The sequence below is a fragment of the Struthio camelus genome, chromosome 24 (genome assembly GCF_040807025.1).
Source record: "Struthio camelus isolate bStrCam1 chromosome 24, bStrCam1.hap1, whole genome shotgun sequence".
NCBI classification, from domain to species: Eukaryota; Metazoa; Chordata; class Aves; order Struthioniformes; family Struthionidae; genus Struthio; species Struthio camelus.
Window position 1 is genome coordinate 6,996,470 of NC_090965.1, and position 25,460 is coordinate 7,021,929.

General features: G+C 52.7%; 1 protein-coding gene across 22 annotated transcripts in view; it reads left to right on the top strand.

Annotated features, from left to right (window-relative positions):
- Positions 1 to 25,460, top strand: part of NFASC (neurofascin) — a 107,820-nt gene that overhangs the window by 17,698 nt on the left and 64,662 nt on the right. For 20 of the 22 annotated variants that reach the window (XM_068918677.1, XM_068918694.1, XM_068918681.1 and 17 more), the window contains exon 2: positions 23,404 to 23,588. In XM_068918677.1, coding sequence (XP_068774778.1) covers positions 23,495 to 23,588 — 94 coding nt within the window. In that variant the 5' untranslated portion in view covers positions 23,404 to 23,494. Of the gene's footprint in view, positions 1 to 21,626; positions 21,643 to 22,992; positions 23,013 to 23,403; positions 23,589 to 25,460 lie in introns of those variants that run through there. The other 2 variants (XM_068918679.1, XM_068918678.1) reach the window with 2 other exon arrangements.

Here is a 25,460-nt window from a genome sequence, read left to right on the forward strand (position 1 = left end):
TAACGTCTGAGCAATGTGAGCGCTATCCAGGAGGCTCCCTGTTACCTCACCTCCCCCTCTTCACTTCCTCCCTTTCCATAGCCGTAAAACGGGGATGTCGCTGTGGTAGAGGAGGGGAAGGCGGGTGGGATGTGCTGAAGCCCTGAGATGTGCGCGGCCGCCCGGCGTTCGCTCCGGCTGCCGCCGGCTTGCCGCGGGGCACGCGAGCCGGTCGCGTCGCTGCCGAGGCCGCTCCGAACGGGGCTGCGACAAAAGGAAGCTGCATCTGGAAACAAAAACGCCTGTCGTGCAAGTGTCCCGGGTGGCCGGGACGCGGGGACAGGCCCCGGCTGGCACCCGAGCCCGCTGCCCCCCGGCACGGGGGGGGACGGAGTGGGCAGTGTCAGGACTGCAGCTCCAGCCCGATTCCCCAGGGAAATCCGGCGGTTGGTTATTAATAACCACCGCTGTGCCCTTTCCCGTGCCCTGGTGTGCCGAGACCCGGGGGGGCTCGAGAGGATAAAGCCGCGAGCGAGCTGGGGGCAGGCGAGGGAGGGATCTCTGAGCTCGACCCCGGGCAGGTCCGCGTCGGCCCCGGGGCCGGGCAGCCGTCCCCGAGCTGCCGCCGAGGGAGCAGTAGGTCCTCGCCGCTCGCCCGAGGGCCTTAACTTGCCTTCCCTGCCTCGTGGAGAAACTCTTTGGGATGGAGGAGCCTGATGCATCCTTTACCTGAGCTCTGGAGGGGAGAAGCGTGTCTGAAATCACAGAATCACAGAATGGTTGAGGTTGGAAGGGACCTCTGGAGATCATCTAGTCCAACCTCTCTGCTCAAGCAGGGTCCTCTAGAGCATAAATGGGAAAGGCCAAGGCAGCGCGCTGCCTTTGGAGCCGTTTACGAGGAGGTGGGGATGGAGATGGTTTTCTGCAAAAGCCTCGGATGCTGGGGCAAAAAGCATTTGCCGTAGGGTGGGCAGGAGAGTCGACTGCCGTCCCGGGTATCCGGAGGGCCTCCTCGGAGGCGAGACCTTCCCCTGGCCGAGCAGGGGCCGAGCACCTGGGGCTCCATCCGTGCGTCTGTAGTTTTGCAGCAGAGGCGTTTTGAAAACGTCTGGTTTTGTTTGATGTACCCAACCCTTCCTCTGTTCTGATTACCTGCCTGTCCGTCCTGCTGGGTGCTATCTAGGCAAGTTAATTGGGTTTTTTTGTTTGTTTTTTTTTCCCCTCTCTGTTACCACAGCACATCCTTTGCCTCTTTTGCTTTCTGTTATTTTCCAAATTACGCAGGGATGAGGGGTGCACCTAACCCCTCCATTCCTGCTCTCCGGGTTGCTCGACTCTGACATGGACCTGAATAACGTTGCCGCTGTGGTTTCGTTCGGATCGGTCTTGCGTGGGAACGAGGTTGTTCTGAAGGAGCCCGGAGGCCCTGGCGCCCTCCCGGGGTCGGGAACACGGAGCGGTGGCCCCAGACCCCACGCAGGCAGCCCCGAGGACGCGGCGGGAGGCATCCCAGCGCCCAGCAGCCCCTGGCCGCGAGGCGTGGAGATGAGCTCCTCAGGGAGGTGATTAGCGCCGTCTTCCCCCCACAAATTGCGTCGGGCATTTTCATGACTATTTCACGGCAGTCTTTGCTGCCTCGTCTGCCTTGTGCAGCCCCTGCTTGCGCTGCGACGATTCAGCTCTCGAGGCCCTGAGAAGCTCTGTGCACCTTGGAGAGTGCAGCCTGCTCGGCTGCCTTTGGGCTTTGGAGGAACGCGAAAGGCATGTACTGGCTGGTGACCTGGAAATCTTCCTCCCTGCTCTCCCCGCTCCTTCCAAGCAGGCTTGCAACCTCCACCTCGTACATCAGTTCGCGTCTCCGTTGCCCCCAGGGCGTCTGCCCTCTCTGGCTGTGGGTTTGGAGGCAGGCAGGCCTGATCCTGCCTTCTTCCTCCTGTGCTTTTATGTGTTCTGATGCTGACAAGACCACCAGGCCATCGCTGTAAGGCCAGGTGTAACCCTGTCCTTGCTAGCATGCTTCAAGCAGCGTTGACTGCAGGGAATGACACTGTTAGAGACTTCTCAGGAGCTGGCTGGCTCTTCCTGGCACGTGACTCCAGCCTCTCCTCCCCAGCCTCCCCTCACTGTGGGGCAAGGCCTGACCTCTTCCAGGTTTCGACATAGACCCCAGCTACCGGATGTTTGAGTGCAATTGCAGCCAGGTTGCTCTGGAGATGCTGCATCAAGTGATATACATCAGTCTTACCTGTCTGCTGCTGTGGTTTGGTTTGATTAAAATGCAAACCTCTCAAAAGACTGTCTGCGTGGACTGGGAAACCTATCCTAAAAGCCCTGATAGAGCAACAACTGTGTTTAAAGGCTGATGGTTTGTTCTCCGAACACGCTCCGCGAGATGCCTGCTAAGGGGATCGCCTTGCATGGAGCGTGGACCCAGGAATCTCTGAAAACTTGAGTTTCCTGCATGTAGCTCAAGTTTCTCTCTCCTGCCCGAGAGGCATCTGGAGCTGGGAATGCAGAAACCGAAGTCTTTGGTAAAGCTCAGTTTTGCTGCTCTTTAGCTTTTTTTTATTCCTCCCATTGCCCTGGCATCTCTTTCCTTCCATATCGGTAATTGTGCAGCCAGCACAGCCCCAGTGCTTGACGGACAGCTCAAAATTACACCCCGTGGGCTTCCTGCTGAGCAGCTGCGGCAGTGCAAGTGCAGCAAGGGCCATCGGTCACCGGGGAGCATCTAGCAGGCAGTCAGCTTGAAAAGGGCATAACGCACGGCAACTTCGCCTGCTTCCCGGGACTGACCCGCTGGTATGTTATAACAAATGTAAGTGGAAAGGGAGCAGGCGTGTATGGGCGCTGATCGCACTGCTAGGACTCGGAGTACCGCAAATACATTTCCATGCGTCCCTCTGCAAGGAGAACTAGCATAAACGGGACTGAAAATAACTGGCATGAAATGGCTGAAACGGGACTGTTGGCTCTGTTACAGGTCGCCCAGGAGGCGCAGCGCGTGCCGCGGGGCCGTGCGCGGCTGGCGAGCATCCGCGCCGGCCTGGGCACCTCGCACAGCCGCTCCGACCAAGCCCTGCCATCCCGGAGGGCAGGGGAAGCTGGTGGGGCGGGCTCGGCGCCGAGGGAGCGCGGTTTTGCCTGATCGTGCCGTGTGGGCTTCAGCTGGTGACGTTCTCGCTCTTTGTGCCGGGCACTTAAGACCTAGGGCAGGAAACATCTCCGTTGTCATATGGAGTAGAAACATGGTGATATGGGAGCTGGGCTGATTCTTTTTTGGGGGGGGAAAAAGCCAATGCATGTGAAGCAGGCCAGACTGGCCTTCATGGTCAGGTGTTGCATGAACATCACCTGCAAACGAAGTTCTGGTCTCTGGTGCTCGGAGGCAGCTGGTAGCGATGCCCAGAAGGAGGTGCTGAGCATGCTCTGGTGCGGTGGGGACTTCTGGGCTATCGTGCGCTTGTCACAGAACATGATCCTTTAATTGAATCAACTTTTAAAATATCCTGGCTCTGCCGGGTGGTTCCTTCTTACGTCAGTTTATTTACTGCGCTTAGTAGCAGGATCTCGCTCTCCCTCGCTAGCTAGATGGCAGGTCCGTGCTGGAAAGGGCTAAGGTGAAAATAAGCAAGCGGAAAGGCTGTGGATGTATGGGAGGAAGAGGAGGGAGGAGGAAGGCGGTGGCCCACAGCACGGCCTGGGGCACGCCAGGCACGTCTCCGTCCGGCAGCCTCAAATCTCACTCGTTTTTGCCAGACCAGGTCTACCCTTTGGGGTCAGGAATCCCTGGATGGGATTGGAAATCTGATGTGAGCGACTTGTACTGGACCAAAGTCGGGGAGAAGGCGGAGGGGTCTGAAAGCAGCGGTGGGAAGGTGAGGCCTCTCTGCCCGCCACCCGGAGACGCCCTTCACAAGGAGCTATTTTCTTTTTTCCTAATTAAAAAGAAATGCTCCAACTGGCGGGTCTGAACAGATAACCCAGGAGAGGGCTTCTTTCCTTTCCCTTTTCTAACGCTAAATTAGCAACATTTTGCCAAGGGGAAACGGAGAAGGTGGTCCCCAGCCTGGTCTCCCCCAGGGCGTGCTTGGGGGCGGTTGAAGCTCTGACTAATTTCTCATGAATAATTTTTGAGCCGGTGACTGAATGCCACCCCTTTTGGCTCACGTGGGAGCTCCCGCGCATGAGCACGGGTTGCTATGGCCGTGCCAAACTGCCGCACTCCCGGAGGAGCGGCGCCCACGGCCGGGAAGAGCATCGCCTGCGGCGAAGGAAGGTCGAGAGTGACGTGGACCCTGCTGTAAGGGTATCGGCTGCTCCAAACCACGTTACTCTGATCTTTGCTGTGTGATGAAGTGATGCAACCCTAAATGACTTCAGTGTCTACTTGTGTGCTCTTTGGGGGCTGAGAGTGGTTTCCTGAGTAGTGGGCACCCCTGGGAATGAGAGGTGAAATTTTTCCGCAGAAGCGGTTAGGCTGTCGGCTGCCTGCTTCGGTCCTTCCCCCATGAAAATCCTAGTCCTGTTTTTCAAGAGTTCAAAGCTCGCACCTTCCTTGCGTTTCGGAGGGCATGAAGGTTTTGATTGTGGAAGCGCGTTAGCTGGGGTGGATGAGGGAGCGATGTGATTCAATGCTGCTGTAACTTAATCTTGCAATTCATCTGGTTGTTGAGATGTTCACAGCATAGGTCTAGCTGATACTAACTTTAGTAATGCGTTTGTGCCTCTTGGTTTTTCTGTACTGTTTTTTTCCCCTTTCCGCCTAGTCCCCTTGAATTGATGGTATGCCTCCCACCCAGTTCTGCAGGACAGTTTTGCAAAACTTGTTTCCTTTTTTTCAGTCTCAATGGTCTTCTGCCTGGTGGCAACTTTTGGTACCACCAGCTTTGCAATGGAGCAGACAAAGCGCATGCTCACCCTGGTAGGAAACCCGATGGGTAGGCAGAGGGCAGAGCCGTGAGCTGCTCCGGACCTCGCAGCCTTCCCGCATCGGTGCCTGCGCTTGCCCTGCCCTGCCCGGGGGGTCTGGCCGGACCCTGCAGGGGGGCTGGGGCACTTGGGTTGCGGATGTTTGCAGAAACTCTGATGCTTTCAAATAAACAATGCTAAGAATACACAGGGTTACAGATGCCTGTGAGTTTTGACCAGCTTTCTGAGTTAGGAGGCAGATATTATGGGAATTGCATGCATGCTTGTGCGGGAGGGAGGCTTGCGACTGCTTGGCATCCGCTTGTCACATGATGGGCGTTCGGGTGCCAGATGAAGGATCCTGAGGTTGCCACCCAGAATAGATGCTTGTTCTTAAGCTAATTGCACCCTTTCAGCGATTCTCAAGTGACAGCGTGCCAAACTTTCTCTGCTCTGAAAATTCCTGGAAAATGCCTGACACTTCTCATTATGTGTTGGAAAGAACGCTTTAAAAAAATGCTAACTAGCAAAATAAACAGCTGTTTGTAATTGTAGGATCATAAAAAGGAGTGTTTTATGAGCAGTGAAAAAATTCTCTGGCTATATTGAGCTGCTTCAATGGGCTCCGTTCTGACAGACTGGCGTGATTTACCATGTTTTTTTGGAAAGTGCTTGCCAAGGAAGAACAGGCTCAGAGCTGGCCTCCTCGCTCGCCAGCAAGAGCGGGGAGGAAGCCGGGTTGCTTGTAGAGAGGATCTGTCCCTTTCCGCTCTTAATCAGCGATGGGAGACGCTGATGCCCGAGCTTTCGCTGTGTAAATTAACACAGCGCATCCTGTGGGAAAGCTGGGAAACTTCCCCGCGGTACCCCGAGCCCTCCTGTCGCACGGGGTTCACGCTCTGCTTTGCGAAAGATGTTCTCGGGTAGCAGCAGTGTTTCTCAACCTCTGTGATCCTTTAGCACATGCACATGCAGCGCCAGGTTTGCAGATGCCCAGTCCATTCGAGCTGCCGTCCACTTTGACCTGGTGAAAATCGGGCCAGCCAGCTGTACAAATAAATAGCTCTCCTCTGCCCCCACCGCTTCTCCTCCTCCTTCTGCAGCTGGTTCTTCTTCATCCTCTCGTGCTCAAAGCGGAGTTGGCCTTAGGCACCGTCAGCAGTGTCTGGAGACCCCTGTTTCCCTGCACTGCATGTTACGGAGGGGCTGCCTCCCCGTGCGGGGACGAGCCTCTTTCCATGTTATCTCAAAGCCACTGGTGCATGGCATGGTGCTTGTGGCCAAAACGCATTAATAGAAGCCCCTTGGCACCTTCAGGTGGGGATAGCGTCGCTTTACCGTTTTGTACTACTCAGCATGGAAGCTGTCTGCAAACGACCATGAAAATCCCGTCTTTAACTCTGGTGCCAGTACGGTGTACTGGATACAAGATGTGGTTAGGGGGATCCAGGACCTGCCCCGAAGCGATCAGCCTTGTGGCGAGCTCTCCCTTTGCTCGTGGTGGCTTTCCCATAAAGCTACTCGTGTGATGGCTGCATTGCCCTGACTTTGAGCTTGTTAGGAGTGGAAACAAGTAGCAGGACTGGAAGGCAAAAGCAAACTCTCTCATCCCTTGATATAGCTTAAAAGCAACTGAAGACGGCCTCCCCCCTCACCCCTTTTGTTCTTTGCGGTGTTTAATAAATGAGCTGTTTAATAAATATCTCTGGGGAGAGATGATTTTTTAATGTGGCTATCTTTTAAGCATATGCTTGCCATATCAAAATTTCTAATGAAGTTTTAAAGCGAGGAAATGTCTAAATGGGTTTAGGCTCTTCAATCCCATTAACTTTCATTGGGTTTTGGATACTAACCCTAGGTTTGCGTGGAAGGATCCATCCTTAACCTTCAAGCCCAGCAGCAGTGATACTGGAGCATACATTATAGTACTAATTTTTGAAATCAAGTAAGATCTGCAGACTAATGGAAAACTGCTGTTAGCAGTATGCTGAATATTGGAAAACCTGCAATCAGTGTATTGCATTTTTTTTTTTCTTTTATGGTGATCCAACTCGACATGGCTCTCTGCAGGAATTTTGGCCAAGAAACTCACTTAAATGGTTTCTATTTTAAAAATGAAATTGGATTTTGGATTTTGTTCCACTCTCAAAGCCGCTGCAAAACACAAACTTGCATAGTTCCTTCAATGTAACAATCATCTTGCTTGGAAGAACTTCAGCAGAATTTGTATTAGAAAAAGGGGAAAAACCATGGGTGGGGGGGGAGGAATTCACTGTTTTCCATCTTGCTTGAGTTAGAAGCCAGTGTGGAACGTGTTCTGCATTTGTATTTCATCTTCTGTCCTAGAGGAAGTCGAAGGAGGAGCTTGGGAACAGTTTCTGAAAAGCCTTAGGAACGGTTGTGCCCCGTGCCCGGCTCTGTTTGGGTGCCTGACCGAGAACTGGTTCTTCTCAAACTCTGGCTTTTGCGGGAAGAATTCCCCATTCAGGGAAACCGCAGGGGAAGCGCTCGGATGTTGCCCAGCTGGAGTTTGGCCAGGGCGCAAGGGCTGGCATCTCGGCACGGCCGGGGGAAGCGCTGGGACGCTTTGGCTCGGCCTCACCGAGCACCGGCCACCGCTCGGGGCAGGAGCCCAGAGCCTCCCGGTGCTTCCCACGCTGCCGGGCTCCTGCCTGCTGGGCTAATCCCGCCTGTTCCTGCCAGAGATATCTCAGGTGCTACTGAATGTGATGATTTCTCTGCTCCTTCAGTACTGCCAGGGATACCCAGAAACTAAGAGTTTTACTAGAAAACCCCAGCCAGATTTCAGTCCGAATATTGGCACATGGCACTCGAGGAAACTGTTGATTCAGCCCTTAGCTCCTGCTCCTTTTTTTGTTGCCCCTCGTTTCTTCTCAGCTACAGTCTTCAGTTGTTTTAATAGCTTTTACTAAGATATTTTGCATCTTAACTTATGCAGCAGTTTGTCTTCATGGATCAGCTGGATGAATTTGAGTTGAGGAGGGAGACAGTGGAATCACTGAATACTTAAGTCTTATACTTTCTGCTGGTTTTTATTTTGAATTCCATATACTTATCTAGTGAGCCATTTTCCCCTGCTTCCAGTCCTTGCCAGTGAGAAGAGATTTGTATTTGCAAGGGCTTGTAGGACTAGTCCTATCTTCCAGCCTGTGGGATACTGGAAATAGTTTGCAACCCAAAGAAAGGAGAGAAGGGTCCTTAACTCACGCACCCCCGGCTCAAAGCAGCCTCTTTGGAACATGCTGCTTGTAGACTTGGTATTGACCTTGCGCAGATGGCGATCACAAAACAACGGTTAGTCTTGCAGCTGTTCCTTTTCTCTGTTCCTTATCTATCATTTATAGCTGGCCCCTGTGCTGCTCCTGTGCCCATCTATACCTTCCCAGCACCCCGACCAGTTGCTTTTGCTTCCTGTTTTTGCAGTCAGTGCCAGAACTGCTGTTGTCTGGGAGCGAGTGTCACGCCTGACACTAATGACAGCAGATCCGCGAAGCAGCTTGGAAGCAGCGTTGCCGCTGAACAGGCCCCTTGGAACAAAGGTTGCAGGAAAAGCTCCATGAGACGAACGCTGTGCACAGCAGCAAGTCCAGCCTTGTTTTCTTCGGGTTCAGTCTGGCTATTTTAATAGAAATATTAAGCATCAGCCTGGTCTTTGAAAATATGCATTCTTTTTATTTTTATTTTTTAAACATACCGAACAAGTAATCTGTATCCTGCCTCCTACACTCAGTCCTGAAGGTTAAAAGCTGTTTTTGTGCCAGCTTTATTATGCTGAAGCCAAATGCTTCTACCAATTAACTTATTACTGTTTTGGAGGGGGCTCAAAAGGCAGATGGAGTAACTGTGCTGGCAATATTAATGACCACATTGCAGAGGGTGAGAATTTTATAATGAGCATCTTAAAAAAACATGTGAAGAAATTTGCCAAAGCAAATTCTTGTGTGACATTGCTGACAAATACCAGAAAAGGGTGTTTCCCTTCGAACACTGAGCAAATGCCGCTTTTAAGGGTAATAAAAAATAATGCGTAATTTCGCAGCATCTATGCTATACCAGGCTAAAACACTTGCTCTCATTAGAGGCTGTAAATATTTCAAGTCTGAGGACAGACAGTGAGAGCGGGGCCAACAAAACACACTGCGGGCATGTGCATTGGCGACATGCAGACTGTTAACTTGGGATCACCCATCCCTGGCAGCTTCTGTTGGGAAATGAGCTGTTTTGAGGTACTGTTTGTTTGTGGGGTTGCAAGGGAGGAAAGAGGGGTGAGGGCACCTGCCTGCCCAAGCCAGGGCAGTGGGGGCACAGCTGGCAGAAGCAAAGATGTCTCTGGTTGGATTTGAAATGGGCCAACAAGTTCAAGAGCCATTGGAAGCGATAGACCGAAAGATAGCATGGTGAGATATTTGTCTTTGGAAAACCGGTTAAAAAATGAGGGCTTATGATGCTGCTTCACCCTTCTTGAAAAATCATTGCAATATGCGCTTCATGCCTGTAGTGTAATCCAGTAAAACGCATATAAGCTTTCGTGAAAATTTACGAAGACGTGGCAGGGGAGCAGCCCGTGAAACTCGGATCTCCGAGCAGTGAGCTCAGTTACGTAGCAGAGTGATGCGCTAAGGAGCGCGGATGAAAGGTAATGATCTCCGTCCTGTGATTGCCCACATGTGGCTAGGAGCTGAGTGGGCAAAGAAACCTGGCTGCACGGTGTTTGCACAAAAGAAAACCCAGCGCTGCTGGAAGAGGGAGAATCTATCATTCAAGCAGCCTCCAGATAACCTTGTTGCTTGGCTTTTTATATAAGGTTGTGAGCGACTGTCGCATCTTTCTTGCTCCCCTCCCCTTTCTCCAAAACGTTCTGTTGTGTTGTCTAAAGGTTGTACGTCAGATAGCTCAGGGAGGAAATGTCAGACTCGCTGCTGCTTTGCTCTGTCACCGCTGTTGAAGTGCCTGAGGTTTGAAAATAAATGTCAAAGGCGGTTTGTGGAGCATGGAAACCAGATGTGCTCAAAGACTGTCCCTGGGAAGAGCAGGGCAGTTTAATTACGTACATTGAGTCTTTTTGGGAATGCATCTCAGGAGCTGGGCTGATGCTGAACATCATGATACGGTCCCAGAGAGCCCCACTTCGCACAGCTAACCTCACCTGGTGGGGCGGTACGTTACGGGACCCACCGAAGGAGGCCACGGTGTCTGGTGACAGCGTTCATGACACCTATGAGCTGTAAGACGATACTGGTGACAGCTGGAGGGCCCAAGAGCAGGCTCTGGGAGGGGACTAGTGTCTGTAAATACAGCTCACTTGCCGGCCTGATAATCAGCAGGCATGTCCCTGTCTTGTTGGTGACACCTGTTTGGTTGATCCAGTTACAGATCTCAGAGACGGGATCAAGGATATACGTTGAGCATGGGGTAACTGTGTATGGGTAGTGGTCGGGAAGGACCTGCAGTGGCACAGCTAAAACCAGTGCTGCTCGGTCGCACGGCCAGGCAAGCTGTGTCCCAAGACTTTGTCTGTTTTGAGCACCCTGCATTGAGGGGCGCTTGGAGCAGGTGCTCTGGAGCTTCAGAGCAAAATCCTCTCGCTTCTCCTGGCGATGTTCCACTAGCAGCAAAAGGGACCGTCTTGCTGGGGGTCCCCAGGCCGGCCTCCCATCAAGAGAGGTTCCTATTAGGTACCATCTCTCCCAGCCTTCCCTCCTTCCTTGCTTCGCTCGGCTGGGACGCGCAGTGGCCCAGCGCAGAGCCCGGGCCCTTCCCCGCAGCTGCTTCCTGCTGCCGACGGATGCTCTGCAGGTCGGGCCCTGAAGATGCTCATCTTCCATCTGTCTTACCTGCAAGCTTATGTTTTAAGGATGTCTAGTTCGGTATGCCAATACAACAGAGTGCAAAGTCCAGATAATTAAAATAAAAGCTGATCATTGGGGAAAAAAAAAAATCTGACGTCCTTTGGGAGGAAACTTCATTGCAAAATGATATTGGAGGTGCCCAGGAACTTCAGATCTTTAGTAGTGGGAAAGCATCTACTAAGGAAATGTTTGCAGTGATAAACTTTATTTATGTATTTGCTTTAAAAAAAAAAAAAAGTATTTACTCAAGAACTCTCTTGACTAAAATTAAAGCCGTTGTGCTCCAGTCCTTCCTCACCTTTGAGGATTCGAGCGTTCAGCACTCGAAACGCTGCATCCGTTCAGCGCGTCCCCAGCTGAGCACGAGCAGAGGCAAGCGGGTGTGAAAGACCCCAGCTCTTCCCCTGCCTCTTTCCTTCGGCTTACATTGCTGAAATAACTGCCTTCCCCTGATGGCAGCAGTGCTCAGCTGCCTCACAGAATCAAGAGCAGTCTCCAGTAATGTAATGAGGGTTTTTTTTCCCTTTCTACTAAAAAAAAATAATAATAAGTGAATTGGTTGAAAGGGAAACCCAGGGCGTGAGCAGTCTCCCTGGAGCGAGTGCGTGGAGACCTTGGCAGGACCTGGGGGCCCAGTGGGACCCCCCCCAGGCCGAGAGGCGGCTTTGCACCCTGGGAGCGAAGCAGCATCTCCAGCCGGGATGGAGCCGACTGGCATCCTCGCCAGGGCTGTGCGCGAGGTCGCGTTGGGTAATCGTCACCTCTGCGCTGCCCTTCCGCTGTATGGCTTTAAATTTGACCTGGTGAGGCTAAAAGCAAGGTTTTCTCCCCGGAGAAGAGAATTAGCAGGGCGCTGTGACTCCCTGCGGTGGGATTTGACTGTAATAGGAGATTGGAGGAGTTTTTCCTTTAAGGAAAAGGTCTCAGGCTCTGTAGTGTTCGTGGAGGACCAGAACCTTGCTGATGCAAGGTGCGAACACGAATAGCGCATTCGTTTAGCTACCCGAGCGGTTGCCTGGTGTATGAGCAGTCGAGGGCTTTTTAACCCCTGGGCATCCACACCCTGCAGATCACGCGGTTTTGCTTCATTAACCTTTTTCCTCTGTGCAAAAGGAAAACCCTTCTTGTGGTGTTGAGGCGTGTGTATTTGTGACAAATTGCATCATGTCATTGGCTGCTGTGATGCAGCCGAACGGGGCGATTTAACCTACGTGACACCACGTGCGGGAGACTGTAAGCGGATCGCGCAGCACGTACCGGGCAGCTGGCTTTGGTGACACAGACTTCGTTCATCGGTGGTGCGACTGGATAAGTCTGCGGCGATTCGCGCGGGAAGGGTACGAACTCCTTCCCTGCCCGGACCTCTGTGCAACCAAACGCAGACCCCACGTCTTGCTCGTTTTTCAAGGTTCGAATAAAAACGTGCAGGGAGGGGAGGTGGCGCGTCCCTGGCCGCAGGGCTCGGCCGCAGACAGCAGCAAGCGCCTGCGAGGCTGAACTAGCTCGCGGCTGTTCGCCCCGCATTGCCGTCTCAGCCGGAGCGCGGCCGGGACGGGCGCTGAAGCGTCGCCCGTGCCTGGCTCGCCGGTGTTTAGCGTCGCGATGGGGACGCGTGGGCAGGCTGAAAGCGCTGCTGCGGCGAGCCCCTCCTGGGATTAAGCTTCCCGGAGCGGATGCGGGCGGCGGGGGGGCTCAGGCGGGGAGAGCGCTGGCGACCTGCGCTGCCCCCGTCACTGCCGCCGGGCTGCGAGCGGGCGGCCGGGAGGTTAGAGCCCGTTTGTAGGCAGCTGGCACCTGTAATGCACCGAGCCTCGACCGCCCTCCCTCGGCCCCTTTATCCTCCTTTCCGGGGGAGCCTCGGCCGCCTGTTGCAAGTCCCCCAGCCGCGCGCTCCCCGACGGCCGGGGAAAGCCAGCCTCTGCAAAGCAGCTGCTGCGAGAAGCGGGGAGCAGCCGCTATTTGTAGACATTGTGCTGGGTGATTAGCAGGTGGCTAATCACCCGGGGGGGGGGGGAGATGGGGACAGATGCTGCGTTGGCCGGGGACGGGTGGCCGAGGGACGCGCAGCAGCTCGGGTGCGGGGCATCCCCGTCCTCCTTGGCTCCCTGCAGCCGCGCTTGCCCTGCGCGGCGCGGGAGGGACAACCTCGAAAGGAGATGTGCTGGGAGCCCTGGCGGGGGATTTGGGCCCTGCGACCTCGGGCCTCGCCTGAGGCTGCCGGGAGGAGGCAGCAGCCACGGTCGCGGCGGGTTTTGCGTTGTGGGTTCTGCTCCGTTAAAAATTGGCCAAGACGCCCCAAGCTTGTGCCTAGCAGATGCCACCGGGCAGAGAGTTTGGGGTTTGGTTGTTTTGACTCCTGCCCCTTAAAACTTCTCATTGCGAAACTTTCTTGGCTGCCTTTCTTCCTTTGTAATTCATGCTTTTCTCGCTCTCCGTCCTTTCTTCGGGCCCCTCCTTTTAAACAAAGCAACAACCTGGTTAAGCAAATGATCCTGCACTTATCTCAAAAGGTTGCAATATAGGGAGAGCTCTTAAAGATTTCCTAAAAACAAGAAAGAAAAAAACTGCTTTTTCATTGCAGCTGTCCAAGGAGGCAGGCAGAAACGAGGCCCCAGAGCACCCTGCTTTTCGGCTACGGATAACTCCTGCAAATTGGTTTTTTTCTGACTTGCCCCCCCGCCCCCCCTTGCTGATGAAAGGAAGAGGCGCGGGAACAGGCCGCTGGCTGGGGGGACGCGGCTCCCCAGGAGGGTGCGAAGCAGGCTTCGGTCCGCTCCTGGCGGGGCTGGTGGGCTCCGGGAGCACCGCCGCGCCGGTGAAGCCCACGCCGTCCTGGTCCGCGGAGAGTTTCATGCTTTTGCCTTTTCTTTTCTGCTCTCGGTGACAGGTCAGTAAAGGTTAAACAGTTTTTTTCCTGCTTGAACTCGGTGCTCGGGTGAGCTCGGTTCGTTTCCCAGTCCTGCTGCATCCTTTGTGTGACCTTGGGGTAACACGTAACCTCGCTGGACTAGAGTCTCTCTGGGTAATAGAACTGCAGTGTTTTGGGGGGATAAATTAATTTGCGTCTACGTGGTGCTGAGATATGACCATGATGAATTAGGAGTCTGTCCCTGGAGTTATCTGTGCTTTTAGTAGTGTTACGGGGCTTTGTAAGGAAATGGGTTGCCTGGTGGAAGTGTCAGCACTGTCTGCGCTCAAAAGCTGCAAGCTGCAGCCACGGCTTTGAATAGCAGCAAGTGCAATTTTCCCGTTCCTCTGGCTTTTTAACTCAAAGCTGGAATAGGAGCCCCGGAGCAGCTGGCCCTGACTGCAGAGCGCTGCAGGAGGAAGGTGGAGCGGGCTCTGGCTGGCCGATAGCTGTTGAGTTAAAGTTATAAACCTGACTGCGGGTATCGGCTCTGCAGTTCAGGGAATTGACTGATTCATTCCCACTTCCCACGTTTTGCCCTATACGGAGTCGAAGGGATGCTGCCACTTCTCTTCCTGGCATTTACTGGTGGGTGACTTCAGGAAGCCATCGTTGTTCCCTGCGATACCGCTACGCTTTCTCTCAATGCTCGTTTGTTCGATTCTTTTAAAATTCATCCAGCCTGTAGGGCATGAGATTGAAAAGTCACCCACGTGTGATACAGGAGTGCTACAGAGCCTGAAAGGAAACGGCAGCATATGGCAAAAATCCCACGGAGGAGTGAGCTGGGAAACCAGGGGCTGTGAGAAACGGCCTGTATGGGTTCCTCAAAGAGGTGCTGAAAAGGCAACGTTGGCAGTTATCCCAAACGCGTCCGTCTGTCTGGAGTTTTTACGGACGCTGATGGCATCGGAGGTGCGAGCTGCGTGCACCCGAACCTCTGCTCTTGCAGGTCGCGGTCTGGGGAAAACCGGGGGCCTGTGAGCAAGACGGGCACAAAATCAACTCTTTCCTGGGGGCGGGGAGGACGGGGAGAAATCCGGAATTTCGGAAGTTATCTTTGTGACCCGGCAGAATGGAGACGGGAGCCTCTGAAACCGCTTGCGGGGAGGAAGATGGAGGTGACTTTCAGCATAGTTGGTAATTGGGGACCGGGGACATGAGGGATTAGGTCAAAACCAGTGCAGAAATTCAGGTGAGCTCTGCTCGGGGGTGTCTAGCCGAAGCGGGAGCTGGTAAGCAGTCGCCCTTAATTTGGCTGCTGCTTTTAAATGGCGTTTGCCCTTTTCTATTGATTATTTTGCATGCTTCACTTTCGGCCCTGGTTATATCAAGTGTAGCCCTAAGGCCTCTTCTCGGGGAGCAGTACTTGCCGTCCTCGCGTCGGAGGGCGGTTCGCTCCGGCATCGCTGCTTGCACCCCAGGGACCCGCTGCCCGGGCGCAGCAGCGGGACTGGGTGCAAAGCTATAGCAGGTGCCACGGTTGGGGAGCGAGACCGAACGTCGGGGAGCCGGGACGACCTGTCCCACCCCGAGCGCCTCCGTCCCCTGCTCCGTGCAGGTTCCCTGAGTGACAGCTCCGGCATGCGGGTTCCCGGGGCGCCGAGCAGCCCCGCTCGGGCAGCCCCGAGTTGGGCGGCCTCGCGGGCAGCCACGATAGGTGCCGGCAGGGGAGGCCGGGCGTTCGCGGAGCCTCTCTGCCCCGGCCACCGCGGACCGGCCCCAGCCTCGCAGATGGACCGCGGCAGACTGCTCCAGGTCCTTCCCCAGGACCCTCTGCTGGGGCAGGCAGTCAAGGCGTGCAGTTTTCATGAGCTGTTAATTGCCGCTTTCTCCCCACTGGCCAGGACCAGGCCGGTGTATTGCGGTTTTTTTGCACCGGGTTTCTCTGCCAGGTTTGCGAGCTCTGGTCCCAAGGGCCTACTCGACGCCGCTGGCTGCTGGAGCAGGGGCATCTTTTCTAGTGTTAATGGGTGTAGCAATGCTTGCAGACCATCAGCAACCTTAGCCTAGAATCAGTGTCCCATGCGAAGTCTGACTTTTCTTCTCAGCTATGATTAGAGGGCGTACAGGTCTGAAAGCGTTAGTTGTTGAAAGGATGGGTACCTTTTTTTTTTTTAAGGGGGAGAGAGGAGACAGCGAAATGCAAATGAATTTGCTGGTGTTTGCCTCTGACAGCCGCTGTGTTTTGAAGAACAATTGTGAAAGCTGTACCCAACCTCAGGAGTAAGGACAAAGCGCTTCTCTCTCCTCCAGGCAGAGGCAAGCAGGGAGACGCTGCCCTCCCCGCGCTGTGTCAGCCGCCTCGAGGAAAGGGCATCTTCCAGGCCCGGTGGTCCCTCAGGATGAAAATGCCAGATGATCTTACCTTTCCCCTTCCCTGTGCTTCACTGCATTGCTGTACGTTGACATTGACTTCTGCACTGTAATGCAATGTTTGCTTAAATGGGTCCTTAAACATACTTGTAGGGATTCGCCTGTACGTGGCGTGTGTACGCAGGCCGTTTGCTAATGTGCATCCATATGCAATCAGTAAAAATGAACATGGATGGATACATCTCTCCAGCACTGCAAAGGTTTATATGGCAAGCTCGGTTCCTGTCCCCCCGTTGGGCTGCGTCACATCGAAGCGAGGTGGCTCCAGGTGGGGTTTGCCCGGGGGGAGCGGTTCCTCTGACGGGGGCTGGGATGATCAGCCGGCACACGCTCGCTGGCTTTTACCCAGTGTGACAAAAGGTCCTGTCGCTGCCAGACAAAAGGGGGATGTAGATTTACGACCTGGAAGTCAGCAACCCGGAAACCCATCTAATACATTACATATGGCAGGGGGAGGCTATGGAGAACTGGAACAAAGCAGGAGTAGACCCCAAAAATGGATTCGTTAATCACTGTTAGGGAATCATATACATATATTCCTTCTAAATCAATGTTTTTCATTATCTGAAACCAAAAGGGTTTTCTCTTTGTGGAAACGCTGCTCTGTGCGATTCAATCAGTTTTAATTGAGAGAAACACATAAAATGGTGCTGTAGAGTCTTCTTGGGAATGCTAGCAGCTAGGGTTTTACTGTTCCTCTTGCAACCGTAAATAAGGATAAATGCCTAATTGCTACTGAAAGTGTCCTGCTGGATCTAATGAGCTGACTAAAAATAATTCTTCATTGTGGAATTATTTAATTTCATTTGTCTTTAGCCAGGGATTTCCCCTGCTGCCGCTTAATCATTTCTGTGCCCACTCCTGCAAGCCGCCCGGCCTGCCTCTGAGAGCTCAGGCTCGTGGTCCTTTGCAGGAGTGGGACTACAGGGAAGGAGTTTGTCTTCGTTGTCATTCAGGAAGGTCCAGTTTCATTAAGGAAATGAATTTCAGCCCTTCTCCAGTGCTGTTTGTACAGCCGGGGAAGCCCTCAAGCTCCACATAGCTCAAGCTCCCTCCTGCCTCTCCTGTCCACGTGGATGGAGCCAGCAAGGAGACGTGTTTGCGCGGAGCAGATGGAGCCTTGGCTCGCGGTCCGGGGAGCACGCGGGCTGGGAGGGAGATGCTGGGGCTGGCCTGGGAGGTTTTGCTAGCGCAGCGCCCCGCCATCTGCGGAAAGGAGGCGTCTCGAGGCAGGGGAGGGTGCACCCTGCATCTTAACTAGTTGCGCGCATGGAGAAATAGAGAATCACCGTTTCTTCTGTGGTTGTCAGCCTTTGTGGTTTTGCCGTGCTGGCAAGCAGGCTGCTGTGCTGGATTGGTGTCCTTGAATGGCCCCGAAGCAAAGCAGCAATGCAGGTGTCTGGAGCTAAATCTTTCTTCTAGTAAGATCATCCGTATCGCATCTGAGGTGGTAGCAGAGCTGTAAGAGACAGAGAAGGACCTGAAAGAATTTTAAAAGTTGTATTTTTTCCCCCTTCGCTGCAGATTTTGAGTGGCTAACAGACAAGCTGCTTGGATATGTGTTTTATATTTTGCTTATTGGCAGATGCGCAATGTCTTTACATCGGGAGAAACTCGAGAGCGTGGAGCTGTTGCAGAAGAGCTTGCGCTGGGAAATGATCTGTAATGGTATCCGGGCCCGGTGTAGCTTCAGTATCATCTAATTAAAGGACATGACTGTTTGGATGATCGCGGGACGTGTGCCGGGGTGGCCTGAGCAGCAGCTCCCTGCGGCAAAGGGCGCAGAGAGGCGCCTGTCCTCCCTGCCGCGCTCGCCGCCTGGCTGGTAAAGCACGCCGGTTCGCTCGCCGAGCCAGCCCCGGAGTCCTGTAATTTCTCTTGAGCACAACAAGGCTTTGAATAAAACCGTCCAACTGTTCCCTTAGTCGCTGAGATGTGAAACCAGCATTTTCCCCTCGCTTATTTTGGCACCGCGATAGCCGCTTTTGTGCGTGGTGCCCCGCCACCTCGCTACTCCTCGTTGTCTTCGTCTCCCCGCCGCACGCGACTCGCGTGGAAGTTTGTTTTCAGACTGCTTTTTGCACCCAACAGGCATCTGAAGTAAATTAATTAGGGGCTAAATACAGCCAAATTCCTGATGTGCTTCTTTTCTTTTCTTTTTTTTTTTTTTTTTGCATTGGCAAGTATTTTCCTAAATAGGAAAAAACTGCAGTGGTTTTATTTTGGGGCTAGTGAGGCCCAAGCCGTATGCGTAGATTTGCAGCCCACTGCTTTCTTTGCTGTAGTCCTGCTCGCCAAGGAAGGCGATCTGCAGCTGTGTTTAGCACCTCAGTTTAACAGCATCAGTCTGTCTGGCCCTATTTTGGGGTAGAAGAGCTAGCCGTACTTGTTTGGGTGTGATTAGAGCAGGAGAGTTGAAACACTGAGGTTTGCCTCTTGACAGTGCCACTGACTGTGTATGTCCTTGGGGCGCTTTCTTAACCCCTGTGCTATCACTTGAAAATCAGCATTTGTTTGGAAAACATTTGACAATGCAGCAAAATCACCCTCTGCCTTTTAAACCCCATGATGCTACCATACAAACCTCTGTCCGTGTGTTTTGTAATGCAAGATGGGCTCTGCACAGCAAGGTGTTTCCTTCTAGAAACCTCTTATTCCTTCGATCCGGTTTATCATGACTGCTGTTCAAGAACAGAAACTGGGGCGAATTTTGCTATGGAAAGTACAATTCCTCTTGACGCATTTCACATACACCCAATGCTGTGTGGACTTTTGCTGAGTTTTGCAAGGAGGAATGGTTTCCTGTCCTAGGGTTTCTAATGCTTTTATCAAAAGAAAAATGTATTTACCAAAGTAATTTGTCTGGAAAGAGATCTGGAGCAAGATCTGGAATATATTTCTCGGCCTAGACTAAGACTTTAGAAAATTAACGCTGCGGTAGGTTACTGGGGAAATGGAAAGCACCAAGTCTGCAAAACACTTTTGAACCTTAGGTAAGTATTTGGGGAAAAAGGCATCTGAGCCTGTCGCGGTGCTATCTGCTGGTGCTTGGGTTGAGGTCAACGCTGGATCAGAGCTGTGTTGGAGAAGGCAAATTCCTGTTTGATGGCGTCACGGTCGTGCAGCTGTTTGTGTGAGATTTTGGTCTGTGCTGCTGGAAATCTCGCAAGGGTGGTTGCTTTCTACCCAAATCTCCTGAGCAGTATGCAGGACATTTGGTACAGGGTGTTCTGGAGCCAGCACAGGAGGTGGACAGCACGGTTTAGTTGCTTTGTCTCTAGGATTTGATCTATAGAGCTGCAGGTTCGGAGAGGGTAGAGGTATCTCAGAATACAGCTAGCAGAAATTGTCGTCTGGAGTGGCCTCTCTTTACTGACTATTATGGGTTCAGATTTTGGGTTGGTTTCCGGTACTCAGCCCATGCAATTCCATGGCTATGGCCAATCCCAGGAGACTGCAGCAGATAAAAGGTTAGAGGGCTTGCTCAGCTGTTTTGGCAGGAGTCGGAGTTTTTCTGCATTGTGCAACAGGATCCTGGAACAAAGACTGAGGAACATTAAGTCTGGGAAGAAGAGGTCTCATCTGCTCTTTTGCATCGGAGCCAGAGCCCCGTTCTCGATGGATTTCCAGCCTGGCAGAGTCACTGGGACATTTCAGATGTCTCTTGCAGACTGAGTCCATCTCGCAGAAGCAGATTAAGACATCGGGCAGCTTCATGACTGTCAGCCGCCCCAGAGAAGCGTGTTTGTGTCTCAGCCCCCTAACGCAGCTCGAGCTGTTGGCGCTGGTGCGCTATTCCCGGTGCTTTCTGCCCGGGGAAGGGGCGAGGTCCTGCCAGCGTGGGCTGCGTTGTGCTCGGCCGTGCAGCCGTGGGCTTGCAGCACCGCGTGTCCTGAGCAACCCACCCACACGCACAGGCACGGCGGCAGACTTCGCGTGAAGCGCAGCCAGTCCCACCCACGTCGGCCCCAAAACAATGGGACCCCGGAGCAGTGCAGCTTGCGCTTAGTTTTTCTAGATGCGGGGATGTATTTTGTGTATTTTGTTGCTTTTTAAAAAAAAAATTTATTATTATTATTATTATTATTTTCACTTGTTCTTGCTCCTTCAGATTAGTTGCTTTGGCTTTAAGCTAGCAAATTCTCCCTAGTCCTATCCCACGCAGCTCTTCCCGCACCTCTCCATCTAGACAGGCTGTAAGTCCGGCTGTACCTGCTGTTCTCACTGTGCCGCTCAGTTGGCATGGGAAACACCTGGGTAATTCCCCCATAGCTCTGCCCACCTCTTGCAGTGCAGAGCAGCCCTTTCCCTGCCGTTCCCATCGGCTCAAAATGCAGCACTGCAAATTTATCTCTTCCCAATATGCACAGCCCTTACTTTTCCAGTCACAGAACTACGCTGGTCGGTAGGATATATTTTTTTCCCATCAGTTTCATGCACAGATGCCTCATGTTTTGCGTGCTATATAGAATGCTGTTTGGGCTCAGTTCTTTCTGTATTAACATTTAATGCAAAATCACCCACACATGCGTGTATGTACAAATATCTCCTAAGCATCTGTGCCAGGAACCTACTCCTTACTGTCATGGCCATTTCTTTCACATTAGGTAGTACCCGGTCTAAAGAAAACAGCATATTCTTCGCTTTTCAGCCACAAAGTGGCATTTGGAGTTATGCATTGTTTAAATGTCTGCTGTCTTGCACCTTCTTTCCCATATTAAATCTGTGGAGAAAGAGGGTTTTAAAGCATTTTGTGCCAGTGAGGTGCAGCATCAGTCTGTGAGCTAGTAAGAACACTAAAAATTTTCGCTTTGCTAAATATCTGGTTGCAGTACTGGTTGCTTTAGTTCATGAATCCAGCTTTTTCTTGCTAACAGAAAGGTGCAAAACCAGCTGAGCCATTACTCATTGGAAGCTGTAACTAGAAGATTGAACAGCTCTAAATAACGAAGACTACAGATCAAAATGATATCTTCCTTTAGACAGAAAGCTAAAGAAGCAATTTGAAAAGCTTTGTCCAGCGTGACCAGGTCACTGAGGACAGTGCAAGTCTTGTACATGACTTTAATTACTGGCCCAGTCCCACAATTATTCTGTGCTTCAACTATTTTTATTGCAACAGCTGGATTGGAAAATCCTTAGAATGAGCAAAAAGGATCGGAGCCCGGCTCCAAGCAATCGGTAATCTGATATAACTGGGACGCAGAGGGGCGGGCGAGCCGACGAGCAGGGGCGCACCGTCCCTGCTCGCATCAGAGCAGGGCAGGGAAGATGCTCTGACTGGTCGCGTCTGGTCTCGGAAATTCAGGAATCTCTGCAGAAGTCTCTGCAAACACAGGAGCGCTGCGAGGAAGTCTGGGAAGCTGAGCAGCTTGCTCTTTTAATGCTTTAAAAATCCCCGCCTGCGTGTTTAGTCTGCAGAGGGGATGGGAACGACGCACGTGATCCTTCCCCTGCTCTTTCTAATTTCACAAACGTGCTGGGTTGCAGAGATTCGCTGTGGTTATTGGTCGCAGGGCAGGATCAGCCTTTCCCTCGGGGAGAAAGAAATCCCGTGCAGACGGAGAAACAATCAAACATTGCTAGTCCCCCACAAAGGTAATAGGCTAAATGTCTTTAAAAGTTGTCTTGTGCCAGGTTTGATCCGTTACGGGGCTGAGGAGAGAGCTTCACGGGCCATGCGTCAAGGCTGCTGATTTTGTGCCGTCTGCTCCTTGCTCGTTCCCGTGGCAGCTTTCTGCGCGGTGCCCATAGCTGACGGTGGCGCAGAGAGGCGCAGAAGTTGAAACACACGGAAGTTGCTCAAGATTTTCTTTCCCGTCCTAGCTAAAAGCACGGCCAGCAAGTCAGCCATGGTCCCCCAGCCACCAGCGCGCCGGTCGCTCCCTGTTAAACCCTCCTCTCCCCATGGGGCAGGGTCGCTGTACGCCCGGATCTGGGCTTTCCCTGCTGGGTCGTTTCCTAGTGCCCGGTGACGGTAGCTCCTGGGTGCTCTCGCAGCGGCGGTTTCACCTCCGCTGGGTTGGGCTGATTTGGGAGAGCTGTGAAGGCAGGACAAGCCCCTCTGCGTGCTGCCGCTAGGTCTCTCTCCCTGTAGTTTTATTTTTCAAGCCCTCAGTGACAGAGCTTTTCTGGGCTTTCCGGGGAGATGAGTTTGTGGATTAACGCCAGCAGCCTTTGCTGGGTGGTGGTGGTGCTGGGTCCCCCCTCCCTTTTGCACTTGCTTCTTTCAGGGCTCGGGAACAGCTGAAGTGGGAGCAGCATCCGAAGCTGCAGCAGGTTATTTATATTTCATGAAGACGGGCTCTCCTTGCTTGCCAAATGGCCTCTCTGCGCTCTTCTCCTGTCTGGTGACATCCAGCTTCAGCAGAAGCCTGTGCACAGAGGCAGGGAGGAGCAGCGAGGAACCAGGCTGGGGATTTTCCACTGTTTGCTGCCCTGGCGTTATTTTTGTTCTTAGCCGAGAGAGCCGTCTGCACGTCTGATGCCCAGTATTTATAACTCCGTTGCAGACAGAGTTGTGACTCGGCCGTGATGCAACCTCTGCGCCTTTCTAAGGGGATAATTTATCCTCCTTTTCCATTGTCTTTTAATCTCCATTTAGTTTATGGGTTTATTAAAGGCCAGATAAGAAGCATGTGTTTGCAAATCTGAATCCTGACTGTCCCCGGGAGGTTTGGATGAACGCATCCAAGGAGCCCCGCTTGCATGCCCGGAAGAGGCCGGGCAGACCGTCTCCAGCGCCACAGGAGCCGCCGCGTGGGAAGGGAAGCTCCGCTCTCCTCCGTCCAAAAATCCCCCGGTCATCTAGTAACACGCAATATTGCATGAAGGAAGAGCAACGGTGCGGCGGCTGGTGGGCTGAGCCGCAGCCGGCTCTCGCCAGCGCTCGGCGGCGCTGCGCTCTCCAGTGACCTTCAGCTCTCTGTTTGAAGCCGGAATAAAGGCTGGGTTTTTGTTGATGTTTGGTAGGTGTTTCTTGTGTATAAAATACAATTAAGTCGTTTAAACAACAAATCGCCCTCTTCACTTTCTCCCGCGCTGGTTTGGTAGTCGCTCGCCCCGTCCTCGGGGAGAACGGCCACCGCTCTGCCTCTGTCCAAGCTGTTTCTCTGCGTTTTGAGCGCTAATCGCACAGTAAGGCTGATTTCTTGTCAATGGAGCAAGGGGTTTGGGAAGTCAGCGAATGCAGGCTTGTACCAGAGTCACCAGAGCCGGCAAACTCTTTCTGGCGCTGTCAGTACCCCCTTCCCCGGGGTGCTGGGCTGTGCCTCCGCCCCAATATTTGCGGGTTGGGAACGCTCTCTCTCCCCACAGTTGAACGGCTCGGTGATCTGCCCTTCTGCGTTTGTCTTGCAGGTGAGGCTGCGAGAAGGCTGCCTGCCCGTGCACGCGGTCCGCTCGCCTCGCGGGACGGAGCCGAGGCCGTAACGCAGTCCAGGCGTCCAAAATGGTGATGCCAAGACCCCGTCTCGCCCGCGCGGCAGTAGCGTTGGCCCTCTACCTCCATCACCTCGTCAGCGCCATTGAAGTTCCTCTGGACTGTAAGTGCTGTTTTACTCCTCTAAAAACTCCCCTTCGAATGGTTGAGGAGCTAGAGCAAAGAAGAGCAGAGCCCAGGCGGCTTTCTTAGTCCAGCCTAAGGTCCCCTTTTCTTTTGTTTGTTTTTGGAGTTTGTTTGTCCCGAAAGGCACTTAAATCACTCTGTGATTTAGTCAGTCTACCTCAAAAACTGAGCCGAGGGCTCAAAACCCCATGTGAAAATGGGACAGAGCACCTGGGCCATGCTGGTCTGGAGGAAATAAGGTCCTGCCAGATCTTCATCCTGTTGACTTAAGTGGAGCATCCCAGGACTCCTGGGGTTTCTGCAGAGCACAGCAGAGATTTGTGTTACCTTCTTGAAGGCCAGCTAGCTGGGAGACATCGTCCCTCCTGTTACTGTTGTGCTGGCTAAGCCATTTGGATACAGAGGCTCATTTTACTAAGGACGCCTACCTTGTATTTGTGCTGTCGATAACACTGCTGTATTTTGTTGGCATTTTAAAGGGCCAGGATATGTCTTTGCTGGTAATTTCAATTCTGTGTCCTGCCCTGGCACACCTTTCCCTGTTAGCCGTTTAGCGTGAAATGCTGGCTTTGCCGGCAGAGGCAGCTTATTCCAAATGGGTTTGGTCTACCAGCAAAGGTGTCCCCATCCTGCAGGTCACAGCTGAGTTACCTGTGCTGGTCACAGCACTGATGCTTCGGACATAGTACAGTTGTGCAAAACGGGTAGCTCAGTGCATGCACAGGGATTGATGAGCTCCTTCCTGGAGGACATGAGCTCACTGCTAATCTGTTCAGATGCTGTCACGAGTCGACATCAAGGTCCCACAGGGCAGCAGTGCTGGGGAAGGTCATATGTAGAGCTATGCAATTTTTATCTCTCTGTCAGGACGTTTGGGTTAATTATGAAATGAAACTTAAGTTTGATTCAGAAGCGCAAGAGCTGGGGGATATGGAGCGAGGAGGAAGGGGAATATGGGATAATGATTCTTCTGCTGAGTGGGCATCTTCAGGCCAGCACATGGGAAACGCATGACGGGTTTGAATGCGCTTGAGACGGGGGTTCATGCTGAGAGAGTGCTGCTAAGTCACGGCTCAGAGTCTCTATTCCAATCACTGTTCTAGAAACCAGTTTCATAATTTCTTTGTGTCCCGGCTTCCTCCTGTAGGGACTGTTAATAATAATCAGTCTGTCGCTGCAGGGAATGTATTCTGACAGTGCAATGCACCGAAATCCTCCAGTGAGGAGCGCATCAGTAGAACAAGAGCAGCTTTATGCTAGGGTCTAAATTCAGACTGAAGTGCCAGGGCTGCTCTTGGTAGGAGCAATTTCTACCCTGCAGGTTGTTACTCTGTGGAGTCCTGGGTCTGCTGTACCCATGCTCAACTGATGGACAGCAAAAGGGGAATGAAAAACTTGGGAATGAAAAGTTGGGGGCAATGGCTTTTTGCTGAAGTTTGGAAATAACTGAAGAGAAAGGGTGGGAACCCCTAATTCACCAAGGTGAATAAATAACTGCCTAACTTGAAAGCACAAGGAGGAGGACCCAGAGCAACCTCCTGTCTGTGCACGACTCGAGTCTGAGTCCCCGTTTTGCTCCATTCCAGATGATTCTGGATGAAAATATTTATTCCACAGAAATCAGCCCTGCAACGTGCACAGGGCGCTCTTGCTGCCACCAGTGGGGACTTTATTGGATGCACACAGCTCGGCGGTTCCTTCTCAGGCCCAGCTGCATTAGGATCTATAATTGTTTCGGAAATAGGGGCCAGTGCAGTTGGGCAAAACCGAATGGGTTGCAACCAGCCTTCCTCTGCTGTTCCTTGCGCTTTGTATCAGAAAAGGAGCAATTTTCTAAGGTCACATCACA